Below are 23,005 nucleotides of genomic sequence, written 5' to 3'. Positions count from 1 at the left end.
CTGCCACAGTCCTAGTGTGTCTTGGCTCATGACCTCAGGCCTGGACACACGATTCCTCCCTGAATGTCTGCAGAAGCCAAGGCAGGGGTCTGAGGAGGGTCTGCCTGATGTAAACCCAACTCACTCTCACGGCAACCAAGGTTCAACCTCCCTGAGGATGACACAAGATGCCGTCTACACTCGGGGCCTCCTGATAAGCACGTGCGCCTGGATGCTGTATACACGTGGGGGCTGGATGTCAGTTCTAGGGTGTAATTCTGTCTTATGTGTGCGATTTAGATTGCTCTGGAGACTTGTTCCTAATGGTAACTGTGTAGCCACATCTTCAAAGCAGGGGTGAAAATCAGAACTGAGCCGGTGACAGACGCGATCAGAAAGAGCCAGAGGAAGATCCGGTCGAGAACTTGAGCTGCGAACTTCCAGTCTTGCACCACCTGCAAAAGAGAAAAAGACGCCTCCCATTCAGGATGCTGGGCAGCTGTTCTGAATTCATTTCAAGGGACTTCAGGAAGAGTCCTATTCAGATTTACAGCCCTGCAGTTTTCCAAACGCACCTGACACATCCCCTGCAATATAGGCTTCCTGGGACCTCACTGACGGTGCCCAAGAAAACAGCTCATAATTCAAGTTCATGGGAAAACACTTTCTTCACCATTGAGGATGTAAAATTGAAAGAACAGAATCATTGATGCGTTTGTAAACGTTACTGATTGAAATGGGAAAAGCCTGATTTTTATCCAAATAAAAAGCCAGCATCTTTTACTGTGATGCTTCCTGATATGGCATAGGAAATAAATCACAAATTTATAAATTAAGAATTTTTGTGGTCACTTGACTCAGGCCCTCTTTTCCTCCACTCCCCAGGTGTGTGGGGCTGCAATGGACACTCCTGGGGGAGATGACAGGAACTGGTGAGGGAGAGAGGAGACCAAGTCCCTCTGGAGGAAGGGAGGCTGGGGAGACTGGGCAGTGGCCAGTGAGGGCAAGGTCAGAGCAGGACAAGCTGCAGGGTCGGCGGGGGTCAGGGGGAGCCTCAGAGATGGGGCCAGCAATCTTTCAAGGGAAAATAAGTGTCCCATTTCCACTACGTGGGGATTTGGTAAAGATGGAACCAAGCAGGACGCCTGCCGTTCTAGAAGGAACATAGAAGCTGATGCAGAACTTGAATGTATTTTGTGCACATAGAGGTTTAGAAATAAAACCTTGGGGAAAACCACGAAGAAGACGATGAAAATGTTAAAAGTTTCAAACTTAAGTGGGGGATTATTAACGATGTGAATCATCTTAAATGTTTTGTATTTTCCAAATTCCCTATACTGATGATGTGTTATTTTTATAATTTTTAAAAAAGCTATTTAAATCTTTGTACTAGAATTTCTAAAAGGCACCAGGAACTATATTCAATATACTGCAATAAACCATAATGGAAAAGAATATGAAAAAGAATGTATATGTATGTATAACTGAGTCACTTTGCTGTACAGCAGAAATTAACACAACATTGTGAATCAAATATACTTCAATCAAAATAAAATTAAGAAAAGAATTTCTAAAAAATATAAAGAAAGAAACAAACAAAAAACCCTTAAGGATAGCTGTAATGTTTTTTCTATAGCAGCATTTTTTCTAGTGCTGTTTAAAACATTTTTCAGTGGATGAAAAAAATGACAAATTGTAAGAGAGGAGAGATACTAGGCAGTGTCTACATGAAAAGTAGAGGATATTTCTAAAAAACCCTATTCTTTCATAAGTTTGTTTATGAGATCAGGATCTTGGCACTAATTTTCACTGATTTTAGAGTAAAATAATTGAACCCTATAAACTGGTGTAAGTATTAACTCGTTTTAAGCAACAGACCTGTTTTTGTGCTGAGTATTTATATGTCAAATAATATTTTCCTTCCACGGGGGAAGGACCATGTAGAGGAGAGAGGGAAGACGGGGAGAAGAAAGATGAGGATTGACATTTACTGACTGCTTACATAATCATGAGACCACGTGCGCTGGGCACACAGTGCATGTTTTATACTTGACGTCACTAATTCCTCACAGTAACCCTTCAAGGGAGGTTTCAGAAAACTGAAGTTCAGGTTAAGTAGCTTTTCTCACGTCATATGGAACATGGGTAGCATCTGCATGCAGGACCGTTTTGAGTCTGAAATCCACACCCTCGTCACATTTAAAAAAATAAATCTGTTTAAATCTGTGAACTAAATATCTGTTGTTACACCATGTTTTGGTATAAATTAAAAAATTGATTCTTTCTCTTTTCTTTTTTCCAAATATGCTGAATAGAGATAAACATCATCCCACTAAAAGTGAGAGATAAATGACCAGAGACCAGGATAACCGACTTAAAATGTAGAATTGAATTATTTTAGATAGAATTAAGTCTACTTATAAGAAATAGTGCTTAATCTATAGTTGCTCCTCTTTTGCTCATTCTGTTTTTGTGACCTTCTCCCTGAAAATCCATACTGAAGTCTCTATTTTGTGTCAGGGCTTGTTTTAAGTTTTATGTGTGTCAAGCAGAGAGCTAATAAGGTCACATTTTAAACAAGGACGCATTTGCTGTAAACAGACGTTAAAATCGCAATCCTGGCTTGCGGCGGTCCCCTCACCTGACTGATGAAATGCTCTTTCTTCACGTGGCTGGAAATGTATCTGATGGAATCCGCAGCCTTTTCCAGGAAAGCGACCAGAACTTTTTCTCCATCGCTAATCTGCTTTTGTTTCCTTTTCTCGAGGACTTTCCCTCTCACTGCCGGTTTACTCTCCTCTTTATCCGGGAAAGAGTAGCCATCCACGTGGTCCTTCATGCAAAGTAATTTAGGGAGTTTTTGCAGAAATAGCCGCTTAACCCAGGGGGCCATGGGGTGGTAAGTGGAGGGAGATCTGTGGTGGACGTTGATGACAAACACGGTGACGATGATGGACAGGGTGACGAAGACCATGATGAACAGGAGGTACTCGCCAATGAGCGGGATGACCTTGGAGGAGGACGGGATGATTTCTTCAATCACCAGGAGAAACACTGTCAGGGAAACCAAGACGGAGGTGGATAAGGAGAGCTTCTCCCCCTCGTCAGAAGGCAAGTAGAAGACAAGCACTGTCAGAAAGGACAGCCCCAGGCAGGGGATGATGAGGAAGAGGGTGTAGAACAGAGGCAGGCGGCGCAGCACGAAGGAGTAGGTGATGAACGGGTACCGGTACGCGCCGTCTCTCCTGCTCCCCGCCGTGCCCTTGGCGTTGAGGATCTCCCACTCTCCGTTGTCGAAGAAGTCTTTTCTGTCCACGTTCTCGTCTATCAGGACGAGGTCAACCATGGTCCCGTCGTAAGTCCAGGAGCCGAACTTCATGGAGCAGTTCTGCCTGTCGAATGGGAAGAAGGTGACGTCCATGGTGCAGGAGCTTTTGTAACTGGCGGGAGGCGTCCACACCACGGTCCCGTCGGATTTCACGATGGCCTTGGTCACGAGCGAGCCTTCGAACCGTCCGTCAGCGCTGTCGAAACACGGTTCACCTGATGGTTAGTTGAACACATATTAACTGTTTCTTTGTTTTTCCCACCGTCGTACTATTTGTATTTTATGACTTTCCTACCACAGGGTCAAACAATATTTCCAAAAGGAATAATTTTCTCATTAAAGTTGTACCTTTCTCTTAATTATTTTGGCACAATCAGGCTTTTCTATTTCTCCTCTTAATCCGACCAGTGCACTTTTCTACTGTGATACTTACTTTTCAAAGAGAACTATGTCAGGAAGCCAGAGAGATTCTGACGGAACTTTAATTGAATGAATTCCACCGTATTCATCTGGATTCCAGCGTAATTTGTGGTCTGTCCATTCCTGTGTGAAATTAATATACTGTAATTTTGTTCTGAAAATTCAAGGTATTAGAGTTTGGAATCTTCAAGTTTATGTTAATTCACTAATCCAGTGTTTTATTTTAAAAGGGAAATTCATCCACTTCAGACCTTATGACCCTATCCGTGACTCAGGGCAGGTCAAGGTACAGTTCGAGCCAGCCTGGTCTTTGATGGTGCCCAGACTCTCACACCTGTCCAGTCTGGGATTTCCAAAATTGCCGTAACTACCTCACAATTTAGAGGCTCAGCAACAAACACCACTGATTCATGACCTATTTTTTCAGCCTATTTTCTCTTAAGGAACAAAAGAAAAGCAAAGATAGCTCTAACTCAGTTTATTCTAGGAGAGTTGGTCCAGTGATATTGTAATCTCATGATAATGGTATTGAGACAAATGATTTTGAATATCAATCAAGGGTCTTGGACAAAGATGCATGCAGCATGTTAATATGAAACTTCCAGTATCTGCTGACTACTCTTGAGGACATTATAACTTTTACCCAATGAAAAAATATTTCCCAGGAATCTCCTTTTAAGTTCTAATCTGAATTTATTTTGTGAGTACCAAATTCAGTTTTAAATTATATTCCTAATGTTGTTAGCCTCCAGATGCTTGCATATTTTTCCTTGTAATAGAATGAAATCATTTAGCATGTTTTACAGGGGCTGGTGGATCCAGATTAACAAAATTGACCATTAATTGATTGAATTATGAAGGATGATGTATGGATGACCCAGTTACAGCAGAAGTGGACTTAAAAAGATTTAGGATCTAGACTCTTATGAAATCTGACCTGAAAATTAATTATTCCACTGTCTGTCGTGTGGACAGTTGAGGAATGATATAGGAGAATATTAAATGACATTTCAGGAAGTTGGGAGGGTATGCCCAGTGTGAGGCTTCCTGGAGCCCAGTGATGCCAACTTTGTCATTAAAAAATCAGGAGTCAGCAGACAGATGATTCACTAGATGGTAAAATATTGAAATATGCATGATGCCTGGAAAAGGATGGAACTATACACACCAGATGAGACACCGTCTCTCTTAGGCAATATTTGTGAGGCTTAATCCTTGAAAAACAAATTTTAAAAGATATGGGTCTTTAAAAAGCTACGCTCTAAAGGATTAAATAAAATTGCATGACTACTTATGGAAAACCATGCATATGAAGACTGACAGTTTAAGAGCCCGAACTAATAAAGCATTTACCATGCTTACTTGGTACTCACAAGCTTCTCTCTTCCTTCCTCTTCCTCTGCCCATTTTGAAAAGCAAATATAATTTCCTTCCTATGAATTATTTGTCTCCTGCTAAGGAGATTTCTACTACCGGCAGCAAGCCTGAATCCCAGAAATGCTGAAGGGAACTCAGAGCAGCATTTTTGGTCCGTTTTCACTTTTACATTTTAAAATTTTCCTTACAATAAAAGTCACTCTACAGTTCTACAGGCAAACAGTTGGATAATCACTAATGCCATCAAGATACCAGAATAGCTCTGTTGCCCCCAAATTTTCCTCGGGTTGCCCCTTTGTAATCAACCACTCCCATATCCCCAGTCCCTGGCAACCACTGATCTATTTTCTGATCCTATAATTTTGCCTTTTCCAGAATGTCATATAATGGAATCATACAATAGGTAGCCATTCCATCCTGACTTCTTTTACTTATCAGAATACATTTTGGATTCTTCTAGGTTGTATTAGTAGTTTGATCATTTTTATGTTAGTGAGAAGTATTCCACTGTATGAATATACCACAATTCTTTTTATCCATTCACCAGGTAAAATATCTGGATTCTTTTCAGTTTTTAATGATTATAAATAAAGCCACTATAAACATTTTGTAGTTTTTTGGGTGAAAACCATTCTTTTTTTTCTCTTGGGTAAATACCTAGGAGTGGGATGGCTGGGTCATAGAGTAAGTGTACGTTTAACTTAATATGATACATACCGGAGAGGCTGAATCATTTTGCATTCCCACTAGCAATGCATGAGCATTCCAGCTGTTTGGCATCATCTCCAGTACTGGGTATTGTCACATTTAAATGTTTAACTATATTATAACAGTTGTAAAGTAGTATCTCATTATGGTTTTTACTATGCATTTTCCTAATGACTAAATGATGTTGAGCATTTCTTCATGTGCTTACTTGCCATCCACACATTTTATTTGGTGAAGTGGTTGTTAAATCTTTTGCACATTGTTAAAATGGGTTGTCTGTTTCCTTATTACTGAGTTTTTAGTTCTTTATATATATGGAAAGTACATTTCTATATATAAAAATAGATCCCGAGCAGGGAGCGAGCTGCAGGCCCACAGGCGATGAGCCCCGGGGACAGACGTGCACTCGGGCAGACTGGCTGGAGCTGGGCTCTTACACTCTGGCTCCGTCTTTAAAAATCAGTGTTAAGCGAGCACAGTCAGTGAGTCCAAACCCACAGTTCCTCCGCTTGGAACCTAAAGATCTGGAAATCAAACTGCCTGCTTCTGGAATTCCATCTTCTCTCTTCTACAGGCACTGCCCGTCTTTACCGAAGCCCGGCTCTACAGCCAAGGAGGAAGGTGGGGAGCTCACATTCTGGGGGCACATCCCAGCAAACGCACACCGGCCATACAGACTGTGCTCAGGGAAGTGGGCCAAGCCCCAGAGGGAGAGACTGTTCAGTCAGAAAGATTTGTCTCGCTCACCGGACAGCAAGATGAACAGCTGTGGCCAGAGACAGCACAGAGACAGTGCTTCAGGAGGCTCACAATTTGGGGGGAATTAATTCATTCCACAAATATGTGAGGCTTATACCAGCACTGAGCAGGGCCGCCTTGCCCTCCTAGCCTGGGGCCGTCTCAGACAAGAACGAGTAAACTAACCGGCAAACCATCACCGCACCCTGTGGTCACTGCCATGAAGGGCGCGGTTCGGGTGTAAAGATGCAGGACGGTGAGTGGACAGGGAAGGAGGTTCGGATTTGACGACATCGCAGCTGAAGCAGAGGGTAGGAAGGGGCAGTGGGTGCTGTGGAGGGCAGGTCAGCCGTGGCCGCTGTTCCAGGATGAACAGCAGACGTGAGTGGATGGATGAATGAGGGACACGTCTCAATCCTCGAGGAGGATATAAAGACAGCTCCAGTGGATTCAAGGTGTGTTCTTGACCAGTAAAGGAAAAGGGGCAGGTGGGACCTGTGGTCATTGCCGCTTACTTGGGGGTACCCGAGAGAGAGAGAGAAAGAGAGAGGCAGCACTGAATTAGAGTTCCACCCCTGCACTGTTCTTTACTAGCTGTGCTCCTCTGCGGGGTTAAGGGAGACATTCCTCACCATCTTGGGGTCCTTCTGATGCTAGACCTGGGGAATCAGAGATGCTCTCCCCCCCGACGTGCCCATCAGAGCGGCTCACAGAATTCCCAGCAGGTTGTGGTCCACCATGATGCTGGCTGAGCCCCACACCCCAGGGCCACTGCTCGTCTTGGGGTCAGCTGGGTCAAGGTGAGGGTTCAGAGTCCAAATCCCCGGTCCTGCTCTCTAAGGAGCTGTGAGGCTTTCTGGTCACTTCCCTGCTCTCTCTGAAACCGTGGAGGCATTTGGAGATTGATCTCCTGTCTCTGCCTTCTTAAAGCAGTAGATTAGAAACAATATCCAGTGTTCACGGAGAATGTCCTGGCCAAGATTCCCAAAGCCCTGTACAAACATCAGCTTCACTTTGCAGCAGTCCCGGGCTTGAGAGCTTGTTATCATAGGAAACAGGGGAGCGCAGGGTAGGCCAGGGCCAAATACCAAAGTTAATCTCTGAGAAAAAAAATGGAAACATACTCCCAGTCTAGCTCTCTTAATTCTGAAAAGTGCAACTTCAAATCCATATCATATATATTCCCTTAAAACTGTCTTTTCTTACATATATTACCTGAAATATCACCCATAAATGTCGAGATATTACCAAATTTCATTTAAACCTAAATCATAAGACTTTTAAAAACTATGTCATGACTTTTTTATAATAAATAAATTCTTCTAATTATTCTTAATAATTAGAAAAAATATTATTATAATAATTAATAATTCTTAATCCCAAGACCAAAAGATAGTAAGGAACAAATATTCCTTGCTGGTGATTGGCAACCTCTGGGACACCCTTGGGATCGTCAGTTATCTCAAAGTCAGGTGTGAAATTCCTAAAACTGAATTAATGTTGATTCACTTTAAAGACAGCAACATGACATATTATATGTCTCATATTCCCATAATATCTATGAGTTGTCAAGGCCAAGAAATGGGTTTTGTCATTAAGGATGAGAAAGCCTACAAAGGTGGTACCAGGAAATGACATTTATTGAGTCCCCACTACGTGCCAGACCATGTAGGAGTCACATTCATGCACACAATCCCGTTCAACCTCCCAGCGACACTGTGAGCTAGGCATTGCCTCTATTTGCTAGATGAAGAGACTGAGGGTCAGAGAGGTGAAGTGACCTGCTCAAGTTTATACAGCGAGACTTTGGATTCCGGACTCACTCTGCTTGAATCCACATGAATCAGAAGACCACACGGGTCTCCTCTGCTAAGGTCAGAGTGAGGCTGTAGAAAAGGAAGGAAAATAAGATGGTGAGGGAGGTCTGAGGTAAATTCCTAGACATACAAGTGCCATTGCAGGTTGTGAAAGGCTTTGGGGACATGGCCCAGACCTTACGGCAAGGCCGTCCTTTCCTTGGGTTTCCTTGGGTTATGAAATAAACCAGCTTCTTGGTTTTCTCCTGCAAGCCAGCTGCAGGGATTCATCCAATGAGGTCTTCATCATGTTTCTCAGCTTTTTGTTGATCTAAAACAGGAATCAGCTGTTGGAGAAACAACACCAGTCTAAGGTGTTGGCCTGGGCAGAGATTAAGGAAGCTTGCTTCCCCTGGGGTCGCCATGGAGCTAGGATAGCAGCCGGCTCTCAGCAACAGTGAATCTTACTGGTTCATTGGAGTATGCCTCCAGCGGCGCAGGCCCAGTGCCCTCCACCATCCCTGGCATGTAGTAGGTGCTCAGGAAGTGCTAGTTGAGTGAATATACTTGACATCTGTCGTCAGAGTGATTATTCACACGATAACGTCTAGGCAAAGGGCCAACCCTCCTGTCATTAAAGAAGGGATATTTTCATCTTCCATCCCCTTTTGGGTACCTACGGTGCAGTTTTCCTACCCTTGACAACGACGAAGCAGAATCTGAGCGGCTAGGGTAGTGAGTATTTCTCACGGAGTTTTAGTGAGTTAATAATCTATTTATGATTTATACGGTCTTGATTACTCTCTGGAAGTACGAAGGAGGAAGACAAACGAGTTTGCAAAATAAAATCAGTAACATAAAAGTAGCTCCACATAGAGGACTTTTTCAGGATGTCACTAAATTTGTGCTTGTAAAGGTCTGTGGTTGAGAGGATAGAAGAGAAATGTCTAGATATAGCAGATGAGAATGAAGGAAATAGAAGATACAGCAGAGGAATTGGGTAAACAAACAAACAAATAAAAAAACCAAGCATCTCAGTTGCATATGCTATCAGGAGACATGCTTTTGGTCCAATTAGGTAGAATTTTATTCTCTCTGTGGAAATGAACTAGGGAGCATTTTTCAGTGTCTGAGAGGGCAATGACAAAAGAGGAAAGTTTGGTCATTTTTGTCTTCATTTTGACCAAGGTAGACAGGGGTGATTGGAAAGAGTTTCCTGTAGGTTTGCTCTGGTGTGAGAGCTTTGGGAAGTCGTGTTATTGGGAAGCCTCTTCAGGTGGGTCACAACTTCTCCACTTTTATGGCTTGTAGAACTTCTGATTGTAGAACTGATCAGTTCTTGTAGAACTGATCCTGCAAGAGCCAGTTTAAATGTCTCCTCCCCTTGGAAGCCTTCCCTGATTTATTCCCTGTTTCATTGTCATTATTGTAATGACCCAGTTCCTTATGTATATACTTTCCTTATGGTGTTTATCATATTACAGTAGTTATTTTTTACACAATTAACACCAGATCCTCTCCTTGAAGCAGGGCTGTTTTGTGCTCTGTACATCCAGGATCTAGCAGAGTGCCTGGCCCTTAGCAGCCTCTCAATAAACCCTGTGGAATGAATGGAAGATGGAGCGAACCCTAGCCTCATTCTGTCCCACATGTCTTTCTAGACCAACTCCATGAGACGTCCCAGAGGTTGAGGAATCGAAGCCTTAGAAGGCCAGGATTAGGAACCGGACTCTACAGGGACATTCCTGAGAGGAGGGCCGGACGTCTCCTGTCAGCTCCCTCCAGTCTGAAAAAGAATATGTTTCTTTATACAAGCCAGGCTGCACCTAATAGTGTGTAACCCGAGGCAAGTCACTCCAGTCCTCCAATCCTCAGTCTTCTCATCTGCAAGGTGGGAATAATAACAGGCCTGTCCTAGGAGGTGGCTGTGAGAATTGAATGCATTTATTCCCGTGACACAAGCGGCAGAGTGACTGGGCTCTTGGCAGGTGCTCAATAAATCTCAATATTGTTGTTGGCTACTCTGAAACTGACGTCTGTGTAAAACTCTAATGGTAGTTTTTTTAAAACATCAATTTTATCTTCTTTTTATCATCCCTTTTCTTCTGTCCTTTCTTTTACCTTTTTAGTTTTAAAAAGCTTTAAAAAAAGTATAAAAGTAACATTATGGTGGAGCTCCAATGCCTCCTCTTCCAGGCAGCCTTCCCTGCCTGCCACCCAGGCTATAGATTCTCCTTTCTTTTTTGTTGCCACATTGTTTGTGCCACAACATAGCCCTTATTGACTAATACCTATTGTGACATTCCCGCTCCAAATCCAATCTGTGTGAGTGGAATAGTTTCCTGATATTCTCGGTGGTTTCTCCCACTTTGGATCCTCCTCTAATTTAGAAACAGGCCTTGATGTTTTGTGCGAAGCTGGATGTGCAGACAAGGCCCTAACTGGGGAAGGCTGGTTCCAGCCAGGTGAGGCAGACTCTTCAGTCTCTGGTAACGGGGGTAATGATACCTGCTCTGCTAATTCAGAGAGGTTGAGAAATGTAAATGGATAAGAGCCATGACAACCCATTGCAAATTAATGCAATGAAACCGTGTTACTCTTGTTACTTCTATGACATGGGAACCAAAGTCCCCAGCTGGCTTTTCTAAGTGTCAGCTAGCAAGCCCCCACCTCCCCCTGGAGATTTCTCTTGCTCTGTTTTGGGTGTTGGGGGTTTTTAGGTGTTGGTTCTGTCTTGCCCTGGAGGCCCTCACCAGGCCACCGTGATTCTAGGTTTGCGAGAGGTCATTTCCAAAGTACAGCTAGAAACCAAGGAGCAGTGGTTTCTTCCCTCCGTGTCTGACATTGTTCTCTTTGGCTGAAATGACTCCCTATTTCCAAAATCTCAAGAAAAGTGAGAAGTCCCTACTATCTCAAAGGCCAAGGGTCCTGGACCACTGTTTTACGTGCAAGAGCTTAACCTCAAGGAGCAGCTGGGCGAGGTGTGTGTGAATCAGTGAGAGTCTGTTCGTTTGTTTTATTTTTGCCAAATTCCCAAGCCTATTTACACTTTCACAGAAAAGTTTTTCTTCTCTTCCCTGAAAGCTCAAATACAGGACTTCTTACTGATTTTTATGAACTCAAAATACCTCCAAATTCCACTTTAGAAAGTGCAAAAGTGGGATAAGTTCTGAGGAATGAGATAGGTATATCGAAAAATACATTTATTTTAATTGTATTTTTATATCTACATTCCTAGCTTATTATTTTCTCCTGGACATTTTTATTTGCAAGTAAAATAATATGCAGATCCATTTCATAACATGTTAACATACCTACCAAGAAAAGAATCAGAGAACTAGAAACTAGTAAAATTTATAATGATTATCCAACTCTGATCAAAGTTTTTGGGTGGGAGAAATTTGATGACACCAGATGAAGTCTAGGGAATCTCCTTACAGTCTCTTTTATCCATTGTTCCTTATAAACAAACCATCAGCAGAAAGACCTGAACAAGTCTACTAAACCTGAATAGATAACTAATTCATTTCAACATAAACAAGTAAAAAATATTATGTTTGTACATTGAAATTCAGTGAGATAATTAACATATCCCCACTGGGAAGATTTTGAATCTCTGGGAGATGAGGCAACATCCCGTAAAAAACCAAATAATTGCTAACAAAAATGAAAAGTAAGCAATTATATCAACCTTCTCACCTCCTATCAAGGAAGTGCCAATATTTTCTCTTTTACATGACATATGCAAACTTGAATGGTGATTATTTCCTGGCAACTCCAGAAAGAGCAGGAAACAGGCTATGGCCAAGCTAAGAGCTGAAAACCATTCACATGCTTTTCTAGTCATATCAGGAAAACGGAGATTCATCATTTTGACTTGGGCTTCACCTTGTTCTGAAGTTGGTGGTGAGTGGCCTCTGTCATTCCCTGTTTTCTGTTTCTAGGGAACAACATTAGGGGAAGAGTCATCCCAGGGAGGACCAGGGGGGAGGAGGGAGAATTTAACATCCCTGATTTTCTTATCCAGTTGTGGTAGCTTACATGAGGATAAGTTGCACCCTGGAACCTTTCCCCCCTTTCTCCAAGTAGCCCAGGGACCAGTATCAGAGTCACCCTCCTACCTGCCCACTCCAGGAGCAAGAAGACAGAGCAAGGTGTGCCTACGAGCTTCCAGACTGACCTCTGACTCGTGCAGAAGAGAATACGAAAGAATAAACCCTTCCCCAAACTCTCCCAAGTATATCCCTGAAGAACTCAATATGCTCTTTAAAATCATTATTTTTCAACGGGAGCCTTTCTCAGTAGAAAAGAATGGGAACAGTTAGGGGGGAGCTACAGGCCTGGGACTGACAGTTACCTGTTTGAGCCACACGTTTGTTGTCATCAGCTGATTCTTTTCATCCTGAGAGAATGAAAATTAAATTCAAATTAAGTGAAACTGTGTATTGGATTTTTTTTTTTTTGTCCGAGACTTCCTGAGTCTTACCTTTGAGGGGTCCAAGGTGAAAAGGATTCTCAACTGAAGAACAGTTAAATGGCATTGAGACCCTAAAGTATTATGCATATTTTGCTTAAAATGAAAAATAATAATTAGAGCAAGTAGTAGTTCACTGTGGTGATATTTATATAAAATTGCATAACCGAAGGCATGGTAAGGGTGTGAAGTAGAATGAAGTATTAGCTAAATGGGAGACGGGCTTTGCATGATTTTCTAGAAGGAATCCTGGGTGTTGAGTCAGCCGGGGAGGACGCATGTGTGCACTTGTGGTGGGGTGGAGGATTTGGGCAATGGCGGAGGATTATTCTGCGACTTTGGGGACCACGGCAGAATGATTCTGCAGAATTGGGGTTGTTGAAGTTCATGGATATCCCCAGGGACATCATGGCAGAAATGTGAGTCTGACAGGAAAATCAGTAGAGAATGTTAAGGTGTGGCGTGTCAGGGAAAGGTATGGGGTCCTGAGGGGATCCGGGAGGGGATGGGGTCACCCAGGCACTCACTCTGGTGCCGTCACCATCTGCTGTCCCTCCCCGCAAGCACCCCTGCCAGCCCTGGCTCAGCCCCACCTCTGCAGCCCTGCCCCTCACCCTGATGCTCACCTTGGTGGCTCCAGCAGAACTGCCAAGGGTGATGCCCTCCTAGCAGGCACATCCCCCCACCTCCCCCGAGGAAAAAGTCCCTCCTCCACCCCACCCACGCCCCGCCAACAGTGTTGCAATGAAAATGACATTCTCATTCTTTCCACGGGTCATTTCACTGGCTTCTTGGGGCAGGTTTTATTTTTAAAACTGAAATGGCAGACGTGGGGAAAGAAAACAAAATCAAATGTTAGCCTCGAGAATGGGTGAAGGAATGCAAGTTCTTTGCAGCTGAGGGCCGAAGATTACTCACCACATCTACCAGCTGAGATATTTTCAACCCAAAATATACTTTTATGGTGTCATTAGAGTGTAATACAGGGCGAACCCATTTCTGGTAACCTTGGAATAAATGTCTGAGCAGCGCATCTTCTTCTTCGGCTATGGACCTGAATCCTGCGGCCGCTGTAAGACATGAGGGGACCCGAATTAACCGGGGAGGCGGGACGGCTGGACCCACATTCTCCAGCTGGACATCGTGTATTTCTAAACCGCCTAATTCAGCAGAGGCAGGGTTGAGGCTACAAGGGTTCTCTGTAAACATTCTCCTTACCCATCTCAGCTCCCTCCCCAAACGCACTGCTCAAAGTAGACTCTCATTCTATTTCTTTAATGTTGTATCTGTATGAGGCGATGGATGGTCACAAACTTATTGTGGTAATCCTTTCATGACACATGGAAGTCAGATCATTATGCTGTGCCTCCTAAATTTCCACAGGGCTATATGTCAATTATATCCCAATAAAACTGGAAGAAAAAAATAATTAAAAGTAGACTCTATACTTTACCCAGAGCTTTGCCTTCTTACAGGGCTTTCTCATCAAAAGGTCGACACGACCCCAGAAGGATCATTCACAGCCACGTCTTGCCCCGTGACCCCCTCCTGACGGAGGCGGTCTCTGCCTGCTTGCAATGTCCATCACTGCACCTGGTCTGGCCCCTTCACATCCCTCATCACAATTTGTCATGCATCTGTCCCTGTCTGTCCTCCCCTCGGGTTCCACGACGGCAGGCACAGTATCTGTGCTATTTGGTGATGTTCATCCAGCACCTAGCGCAGTGTCCGGCCACAGCAGGAGCTCATTTGATGTCTACTTAATGAATGAACCAATGAAGGGAGAGCCAGGCCATTTTCCATACGTTCAGCGCGTGTTCACAGAACACCTACGGCATGCCCCGCCGGTTCCCTCCCTTCCTCCTGGGGAAGTCCTCCCTTACGGAGAGCTTCCCTGGCCAAGAACCAGGTTCTAACAACAACTCTTTTCCGCCCCAAGTGTACAAAAGCCTAAGAAACACCCTAATTTCAAGCTTTAACACTCAAGTTGAAGAAATGGTTTAGGAACGTGGTCTAGAGGCAAGTTTTGTTTCTTTTCAGTGCTATGCTATCCAATTTCAAACCAGAAAACTCTTTGTTGTTTTAAATATGGCCCCTTTTTTCCTCTGTCCAGCACCCTCTGAAATCCTACAATGATTCATTCTGCACCATCCGCTTTCCCATAGACAACCTCTTCTTCCCACTGAGAGGCGCACGTGGCTGGCAAGGTCACATGCAAGACACACCCCCACGTTTACCCAATGAAAACCCCGAGAGTCTTAGGGGGAAGAAAAGCAAAATCACACACATGCTCCACACGTGCATGAGAGCTTCACTTTACTGGGGAGTCGTGATTCAAAATGTAATTCGGAAATGCTCCTGCTGGGGTGAGCAGGGCGCGGATGCGAGGGGCTGCGTGCCGTGGCTGTCCCCACCCTTTCGCTTCCGCTCTAGAAAGCTGGTGAAGATGAAGATGCTGAGGAGTGGCAGAGGTGTAACCTTACGTCTGTGCTTATTGACTCAAAAGCCTAACGGTTCTCAAACTTCGATACTTCAACTACTCTTAGCCAGCAGAGAGGCATCAAGAAGCAGGTCAGCGGGTGGCAGCCAGGACAGCCCTCTGTACAGGCCCTAAAACCTTCCTGGAAATGTGGGCAGTGGGAGGATAGGGAATTGAAATTCCCCGAAGCCTTTGAGGGAAGAGGCTGAACTTCCCGAATTCCCTACCCACACCTGGGCTTAGCTTCCTAAGCAGCACGGCAGCTCTGATGGCTTCCCAGCTCCTCCAGGGGTACCACCCTGATCTCAAACTCCATCATCTCCCTCTTGGATTCGTGTGCTGCCTCCTAATTGCTTCACTCTTGCCCCTTTTATAGTCCATTTTCCAGCAGCTAGACCATTGCTTAAAAGCAGAAGAGGATTATGTCAGTTTCCTGCTCAAACCCTCCCCATGGTTTCCCATCAAACTTAGAAAAACACCCCCAGTTCCTACCGTGGCCTCCCAGGCCCTAGAGGGTGCCCACCCTCCCCCACCCTGGCCTTGCCCCTCGTCCCCAGGCCTCAGCCCGTCTGCACTTTTCAGAACTTGCCCGGGAAGCTCCTGCCCTAGGGAGCCCACCCTCACCTCCTCACGGTGCCCTGCCTTGCTCACATCTCCTCCTCAAGAGGTCACTGAGGTTACACCATCTAAGGATCCCTCCCCACACTGCGTATGCACTTCATATACTGTACCTTTAAATGTGGGCACCTTATCCCGCATCGGAGCTCTTGATGGTGCCGTGTGCCCATCTGCTTATCGTCTGGCTCCCCTACAGCATGCCAGCTCTCAGGACAGTGCCGGCACCGTGGCTGCCGAGCTGATAACAGCGCAGTTAGTTGGCACGTGTTTGCCGAGTAGCCTTGGAGAGTTTGGGCCGGAGCTGGAACCCCCAGGAGAAGGAGAAGCAGGGGGGCCGCGGCTGTCCCCCACGCCCGCCGCCCCCCTCCCTGTGCAGGCAGCCCCTCCCCTAAGGAGGAAAACGTTGTGTGCTGGGCTCTGCGCTGGGCCTGCGAGTACCTGCCCGCCAGCTACTCGACCTTCTTCCCTGTACAGGTGCTAACTCTACTCAGGATGCACGGCGCCAGCTTCAACTCTCCCCTCGTGGCTCCCCTACAGCCAGGACACCGTGACCTTCCTAAATCCCTGTGTCCCAGCTCAGCCCATGAGAACAAGTCACTGAGGACAACATCTCATAATGGTGGAGGTACACCAGGAAGGCTGAGGACAACTGCACGATGTCTGAACCAGCACACACACACCACACACACCACATACAACACACCACACACACACACCCCATACACATAACACACACACACCATACACACACTCACACACACACACACCATGGGCTTATTAGCTGGGACAGCCCTGCATTATCATAATTTTGGACATGTGAGAAGGATCCTAAGACTGCACCTTGGACCTTCCTTCCTGGCAGGATAACTTTACTGTCAGTTTGGAGGCAGTGGGAGTTGCATGTTGGGAAGGATCTCCTAAGACTATGACCTGACCTCCCCAGCCCCTGCCACCCCCAAAGCCACCCCCTCTGTGAGGACAGCTGGACCCTGCTCTTCACCAGCGTCCAGAGGGAAGTGAGCAGATCTGCTCTCAGAGACCCGTGTGTTTGTTTTGACCCTGTTGCCCATGTCAGAGGGTGAGCTGCCATCTGAGTCAAGGAGGAAAAGGCGTAGCTCTGTACTGGCTCTTACGGACTGGATGTGTGTCCCTTCAAATCCATACGTTGAAGCCCTAACCCCCAGTGTGACTGCATTTGGAGACAGGGCCTCAAAAGAGGCAATTAAGGTTCAATCAGGTCATCAGGGTGGGGACCTAGTCTGATAGGATTGCAGACCTCATAAGAAGAGGAAGAGAAACCAGAGATCTCTCCCCAGGCAAGCACAGAGGAAAGGCCATGTGAGGACACAGCCAGGAGGCAGCAGTTTACAAGCCAGGAAGAGAGCCCTCACCAGAAACCGAGTTTGCTGGCACCTTGATCATGGACTTCTAACCTCCAGAACTGTGAGAAAATAAATTTCTGTTAAGTCACCCAGTCTGTGGTATTTTGTTATGGCGGCCTGAGCTGGCTAGTACAAATCTGCATTGCCCAAAACAGACCTTACCAAAAAAGAAAAGAAAAAGGCCAAAGGTTGAATGTTTTCTGCCTAGTATCTTCCCCAAAATAGAAGCTGAAGTCACTGATGTTATTGGAGCAGATGTAGAGACAGGCCTAAAACTGTTTCTGGTTTGTCCTTCTGGTAAAATAGAATGTTATGAGGAAGGGCAAGGGCTTCCATGTTGATTCTTTGAGGCTAAGGCCTCAGTAAACATTAGATGACTTTAAGTGAATGAGCGAATGAATGAATAAATGCACAAAAGGCTATAATGGCACTTTCTGTGCATGGGAGACCAGCTCACGGCTCCAGAGGATGTGGAACCACGGATGTTCTCAGGATTTCCAGGACAAGTGGTCTCTTAAGAAATAAATGGATTCCTTCTAAAATACGACACAAATGAACATATCTACAAAACAGAAACAGACTCACAGACATAGAGAACAGACTTGTGGTTGCCAAGGTGGGTGGGTAGGGGAGGGGTGGAGTGGGAGTTTGGGATTAGCAGATGCAAACTATGATATATAGGATGGATAAACAACAAGGTCCTACTGTGTAGCACAGGGAACTATATTCAATATCCTGGGATAAACCATAGTGGAAAAGAACATGAAAAAGAATATATACATGTATAACTAAATCACTTTGCTGTGCAGCAGAAACTAACACAACATTGTAAATCAACTATACTTCAGTAAAATTTGAAAAATACATTAAGAAAAAAGTGGATTCCTGAAAAGTTGTGTGTAAACCAAATTTTTGCAAATGGACTTCTATTTCAGCTTAACTAGACAAGACCACGATTCTAAGATACATCTCAGTGATTCATTGACAAGTCAGGAAACTGCTCTTGGAAGATGAGTGAGTCTCCCACCCCCCTCTGCCATGGGGGTTTGAAGTCCCTAAAGTCAGCTCCCTAGGGGAGGGACGGGAGGACATTTGTACTCGTAAATAATTTCAGCATTAATTAAAGAGGAAGAAAAGAGAAATGATAAAGACGTGAAGACAACAGAGTCAGAAGGGACTTTCATGGTGATGCGAGCCCCTCATTTTACGGGTGCAGACCCAGGGGACCTGCGAGGGGTCACCCAGCAAATGGGGGGGGCGGGCTGGTCTTCTGAATCCCAAGCTGCCATCTTTCCACCGTCCCATGAAGTTCACTGAGGATTGAGGAGGCAAAAGACTGTTCCCTCCACCATGGTCTTACTGCCACATGAAAACCGCTCCAACAATTCACTTCTATGAACACATATTGGTTGGTACTGCTCTTTCCGCTGCTGTGTTGTTAGCACTGTATTCTCCAAACTGTTGCTTCAAGCTGTCTATCACGGGGAAGAATGGTGCTCTAAAACCAGGTCCCGGGTAGTATTTGTTTGGTCAAGGGGAGACACTCGGCCCTGCTGAGCGTGCTCTGTAATCGCCCACCCCGCCTCCCCGGAATCTCCCTCTGCTGCAGGTGGCACCTGGCAGGCTGCTTTGCTGCAGGGTTCGTTGGGGGGGACTCTTGAACTGGCGCTGCTCTGGGGTCGCTCTCTGGGGAGGGGGACGTCCAGTGCTTTACAGTCACAGAGCAGAGCCACCCTGCTTCAGACCAGACAAGGGTCTCCCCACATTTCCCTGCAGCCCCTCCACAAAACACACACACACACACACACACAAAACACACACTAGGTCTAACGCACATCTTCAGAGGATGTGTGCTGCCTGTTAGAGATGCTTTTCACCATCTCTTTTGGTAAAAAAGGAATTTTCGTTTCTTCCTGAAACATCTTTCTCCCCCTTTCTTCTCTTCTCCCTACTTAATTTTTTAATCCTTTTTTGCTTCCGTGCTGCGCTGCTTGGGGGATCTTAGATCTCCAAAGAGGGATTGAACCAGTGCCCTCAGCAGTGAGAGCGCAGAGTCCTAACCACTGGACCGCCAGGGCAGTCCCATCCCTACTTAATCTTTGTCTCATTTTTCTTTGTCAAAATCTTTCCCTTGGGACCAGACAAGCGGCCCCGCAGGTAGAGGGCAAGAAGAGGGAGAACCAGACAGTACATGTGGACAGACGGACAGACAGACAGACAGAGATGCAGCGCCCTGCCTGATTCCAGTGATTTCCTCCACGTGGAACCGGGCTGGGGCAGAGCTGCAGGAGGGTGCGCTGCTCTTGGCTCAGGACACAGAGTCTCCTGCCAAACTCATCACTCGTTAGAACGAGAGTCCAATGAATATTTATTCAACGTTGAGAGGCCCTGGACTCAGACCCAGAGACGAGAGGTCTGGTCCTGATTCCAGGCTGTGTGATCTCAAGCAGGACCTTTAACCTCTCCCAGTGAAAATAGGGAGCGGTGATGGGGAAGGTCCAGCCACTCACACGCCCAGTGCTTCTAGGTTCTTTACGTCCATGAGACAGCCACAAACGTGACCTCTTAATGCCAATATCTGCTGTTCCAAAGATACACAGAGAGCTCAAGATTGAGATGTGCCCTTGATTCGAGAACAGCCCTTCACACCTGGCTGCAGCACAGAAGGCATCCAGGTGACGGTGACCAAAGCTACCCCGGGACTAGACACTCCCTGGGAGGAGCTTAGGGCTCTCTCGACCCCAGTGAGTGGAATCACGACAGATCTGGATGCGGTGCCCAGAAACAGCTTGAGACAAATTTTTCTTTGGAACCCACGACTTGAGTTTCTGGTCTCTTTATTCTTCGTGCTCCTGTGTCCTTACCTTTCTTCAGGTGCTCAGACCCTCTGCTCTCTCCTCACCCCCATATCAACAACTGCTTTCAGCAAAATTTTGACAAACTCTCTTATACCAAAGTATAAATAATTGATTAAACTTAATAGATGATAAAAATACAATAAACTAGTGACTATAACAAAAAAGAAGCAGACTCACAGATATAGAGAACAAACTAGTGGTTACCAGTGGGGACAGGGGAGGGGTATCATGGGGTAGGGGATTAAGATGAACAAACTATTAGGTATAAAATAAGCTACGAGGATATATTGTACAACACGGGGAATATAGCCAACATTTTATAGTAGCTATAAATGGATTATAACCTTTAAAAATTGTGAATCACTATATTGTACACCTATAAGTTACATAATATTATAAAGCAACACTACTTCAATCAAAAAACTTAATGGATGAAACTTCCCATGATTATTTACGATTTTATTGAAAACAATACCATTGTTTATCCTCAGCTAGGAAAGAAGTAATTGAAGAATTTCAAACCCCAGCAAGTATGGTTGGGAGAGGTGTATTTTTTGTTTGACACCTTTTGGTATATTTGGGGTTTGCCTTTCATTATCATCACCTCGTCCAAAAAAAATCATACCACAAATAGCCTCTTCTGCCGACACGCAGGGCTAGCCCTCAGGGTGGACTCAAATAATAAATATTTCATGGCTTCCTGCTAGCATGAGAGTTTCTTAAAACAACCTTGTTTTATTCCTCCTTGCATCCCACATACTGGAATGATTACTACAATATGGTAGATCTTCAATAAATATTTTTTTGAATGAATAACACACGTCATCAGGTGGTGAGAGTGATGGGAAGATGAAGAAGACACAGTCCCTATTTCTGGGAGCAGACACAAAGCGTGGCCATGACAATGATCCTGCCACCAAAACCAGAAATGCAGAGATGAGGGCTTGTCCCTTGTAATTCGAAAAAGGTAGTCTTGTGTAACAAAAAGAAACTATTTTCTTTACAATGAGTAGTAAAGTTAAAGAACTTAAGGAAAGGTGGTGCAGATCTAAAAATAGCAATAGACTCCAGCGGATCTAGAACTACTCACAAATTCCAGAGTTACTACCGGTTACTACATGGATTTTTTATAGATCAGTGACAGATGTATACAGCTCAGTCTACATTCCCAAACTCTTGCAGCCCACACAGGAAGACGGGGACCAGGCCCTCCTCTGATTCCAACTTTCTGTGTAACTTACAACACACAGAGGAGGGGGCAGAGGTGAACCAGAGGGTGGTTTCTCTGTGGGCAGAATGGTAGGAATCAATTCTTTCATAGGAAATAGGATGCTCTCGTAATTAAGGCAGAAAAACACCAGACATTAATTGTACAGAAACTGGTTATTATTTTCATGATTAATTGCATGCTAAAACACACAGAAGTTGATTGTTATTTTTATGATTGGCAAGTTGCACTTAAGGCTTTGCAGAGACCAAATTTAGTGATATTTGAAAGTGGGTTTGCCACTCTCTGCACTTAGAAATGACTGTGTGTTTCTGAGCCCCAGGTATATAGCAAAGGCTACATTTTTGAAGATATAATGATGTTCAGGTGTGTGTGCCTCACAGCCTTATGACTTTTAATTCCAGGATTTATTTCAGGACTTGGGCAAATCTATCTCAGTGTCTCTGGTTCTCTATCTGAAAATTACAATAATCAGATGTGGCAAAAATACTAGTGACAAATAAATACAAATTGCTAAAGGAATAACACTGTTTTCTCACCATGTGGCTCCTGGCTCTATATGGTTTCTGGTGTCATGGAAGAGCTTTCTGTTCTTAAGTTACAGGAAAAGTGAAATGATTCCAAAACCCAGAAAACTGGCAGGAGACAATGACCATTTTCCCCTAAACTTTTCCGTTATTTTCTCCCTCTTTCCTTTTCACTCTCTCTCTCTCCTCTTATTTGCCCTCATTCTTTATTAAGAATTCCTCTATTTTCTGGTGGATAATAGTCACAGAAAACTCACACAGATCCATAGATGTTTGATATATATTTCACTTAATTCTGATGTACATACATACTAAATATACCTACATACACAAATTTATGAAAATATTTCTATGTCTACATGATATTTTGGATAATTATCTGCACACAGATATAGTGATTGTTCATAGATAGGATATTAAAATGTTGATCTAGTCAATTCCTATGCTAAATATTTTAACAATTCTCTGAGTACCATTCAGTGCATTTGGTAAGATTTTCCCTACTTTTATATCTTCGTACCAAGCTGATAACGATTCAAAAGGAATAACACAATAAATGACAAAAGCATAAACATTATGGAATTCATAGATATGACTTCTTTAGCAATATACAGATTTCATAGACTTACTCATAGGAGCCACATTTTAAAGGCTATCCTAAAGATACCTACACATTACATTCTGTAATTCTAACATTATCAGCACTAACAATGATCAAGTGTTCATTTACTTTAGCTTGAGCTTACCTGAGCTGGTGACACTGAGGGCGCTGAGCACCGCGATAAAGTCTGCCAGCATCATGATGTCAGCTTGAGAAAGATAATTCCTTCCTTTTTAACAACAGGGTATTTCCATCGGAAAGGACAAGAAAATGCAGTGCTTCAAAGTTCAGAGCGGAACCCGGGGAAAGTGGACACCTGGAGAGGGTAAAATGGGGTCGAACCAGCTCACATCAGCGCGATGTCTCTGAAAGTACACCTCATTGATTTCTAGTTGGCTGTCAGATCGTTTAAGTCTGAGAAATATCTCTGGGTCCTAACTCCTGACTTATTAGTTCACTCTCTCGCAAAGAGATGCAGGGCAATGGAGAGAA

The 23,005-nt window shown here is 44.5% G+C and overlaps 1 protein-coding gene across 2 annotated transcripts; it reads right to left on the bottom strand.

The window, feature by feature from the left end:
* On the bottom strand, positions 1-22,710 carry CHRNB3 (cholinergic receptor nicotinic beta 3 subunit). Of its 2 annotated transcripts, none has more exons than XM_061177205.1 (6): positions 22,659-22,710; positions 13,739-13,890; positions 12,704-12,748; positions 3,741-3,850; positions 2,621-3,503; positions 1-434 (listed from the first exon to the last, which is right to left on the bottom strand). In XM_061177205.1, exons 1-6 carry the CDS (start codon positions 22,708-22,710, stop codon positions 300-302), a joined length of 1,377 nt encoding a protein of 458 aa, XP_061033188.1. In that variant the 3' UTR covers positions 1-299. The 2 variants fall into 2 exon arrangements, with proteins under 2 accessions (XP_061033188.1, XP_061033189.1); XM_061177206.1 differs by lacking the exon at positions 22,659-22,710 and adding an exon at positions 12,833-12,865 and having other exon boundaries at positions 13,739-13,752.
* Positions 22,711-23,005: the final 295 nt, after the last annotated feature.

Source organism: Eubalaena glacialis, chromosome 20 (assembly GCF_028564815.1).
Source record: "Eubalaena glacialis isolate mEubGla1 chromosome 20, mEubGla1.1.hap2.+ XY, whole genome shotgun sequence".
In the NCBI taxonomy this organism is placed as follows: Eukaryota; Metazoa; Chordata; class Mammalia; order Artiodactyla; family Balaenidae; genus Eubalaena; species Eubalaena glacialis.
The sequence above is the reverse complement of the archived record's forward strand: the minus strand, read 5'-3'. Positions and strand labels throughout refer to the sequence as shown.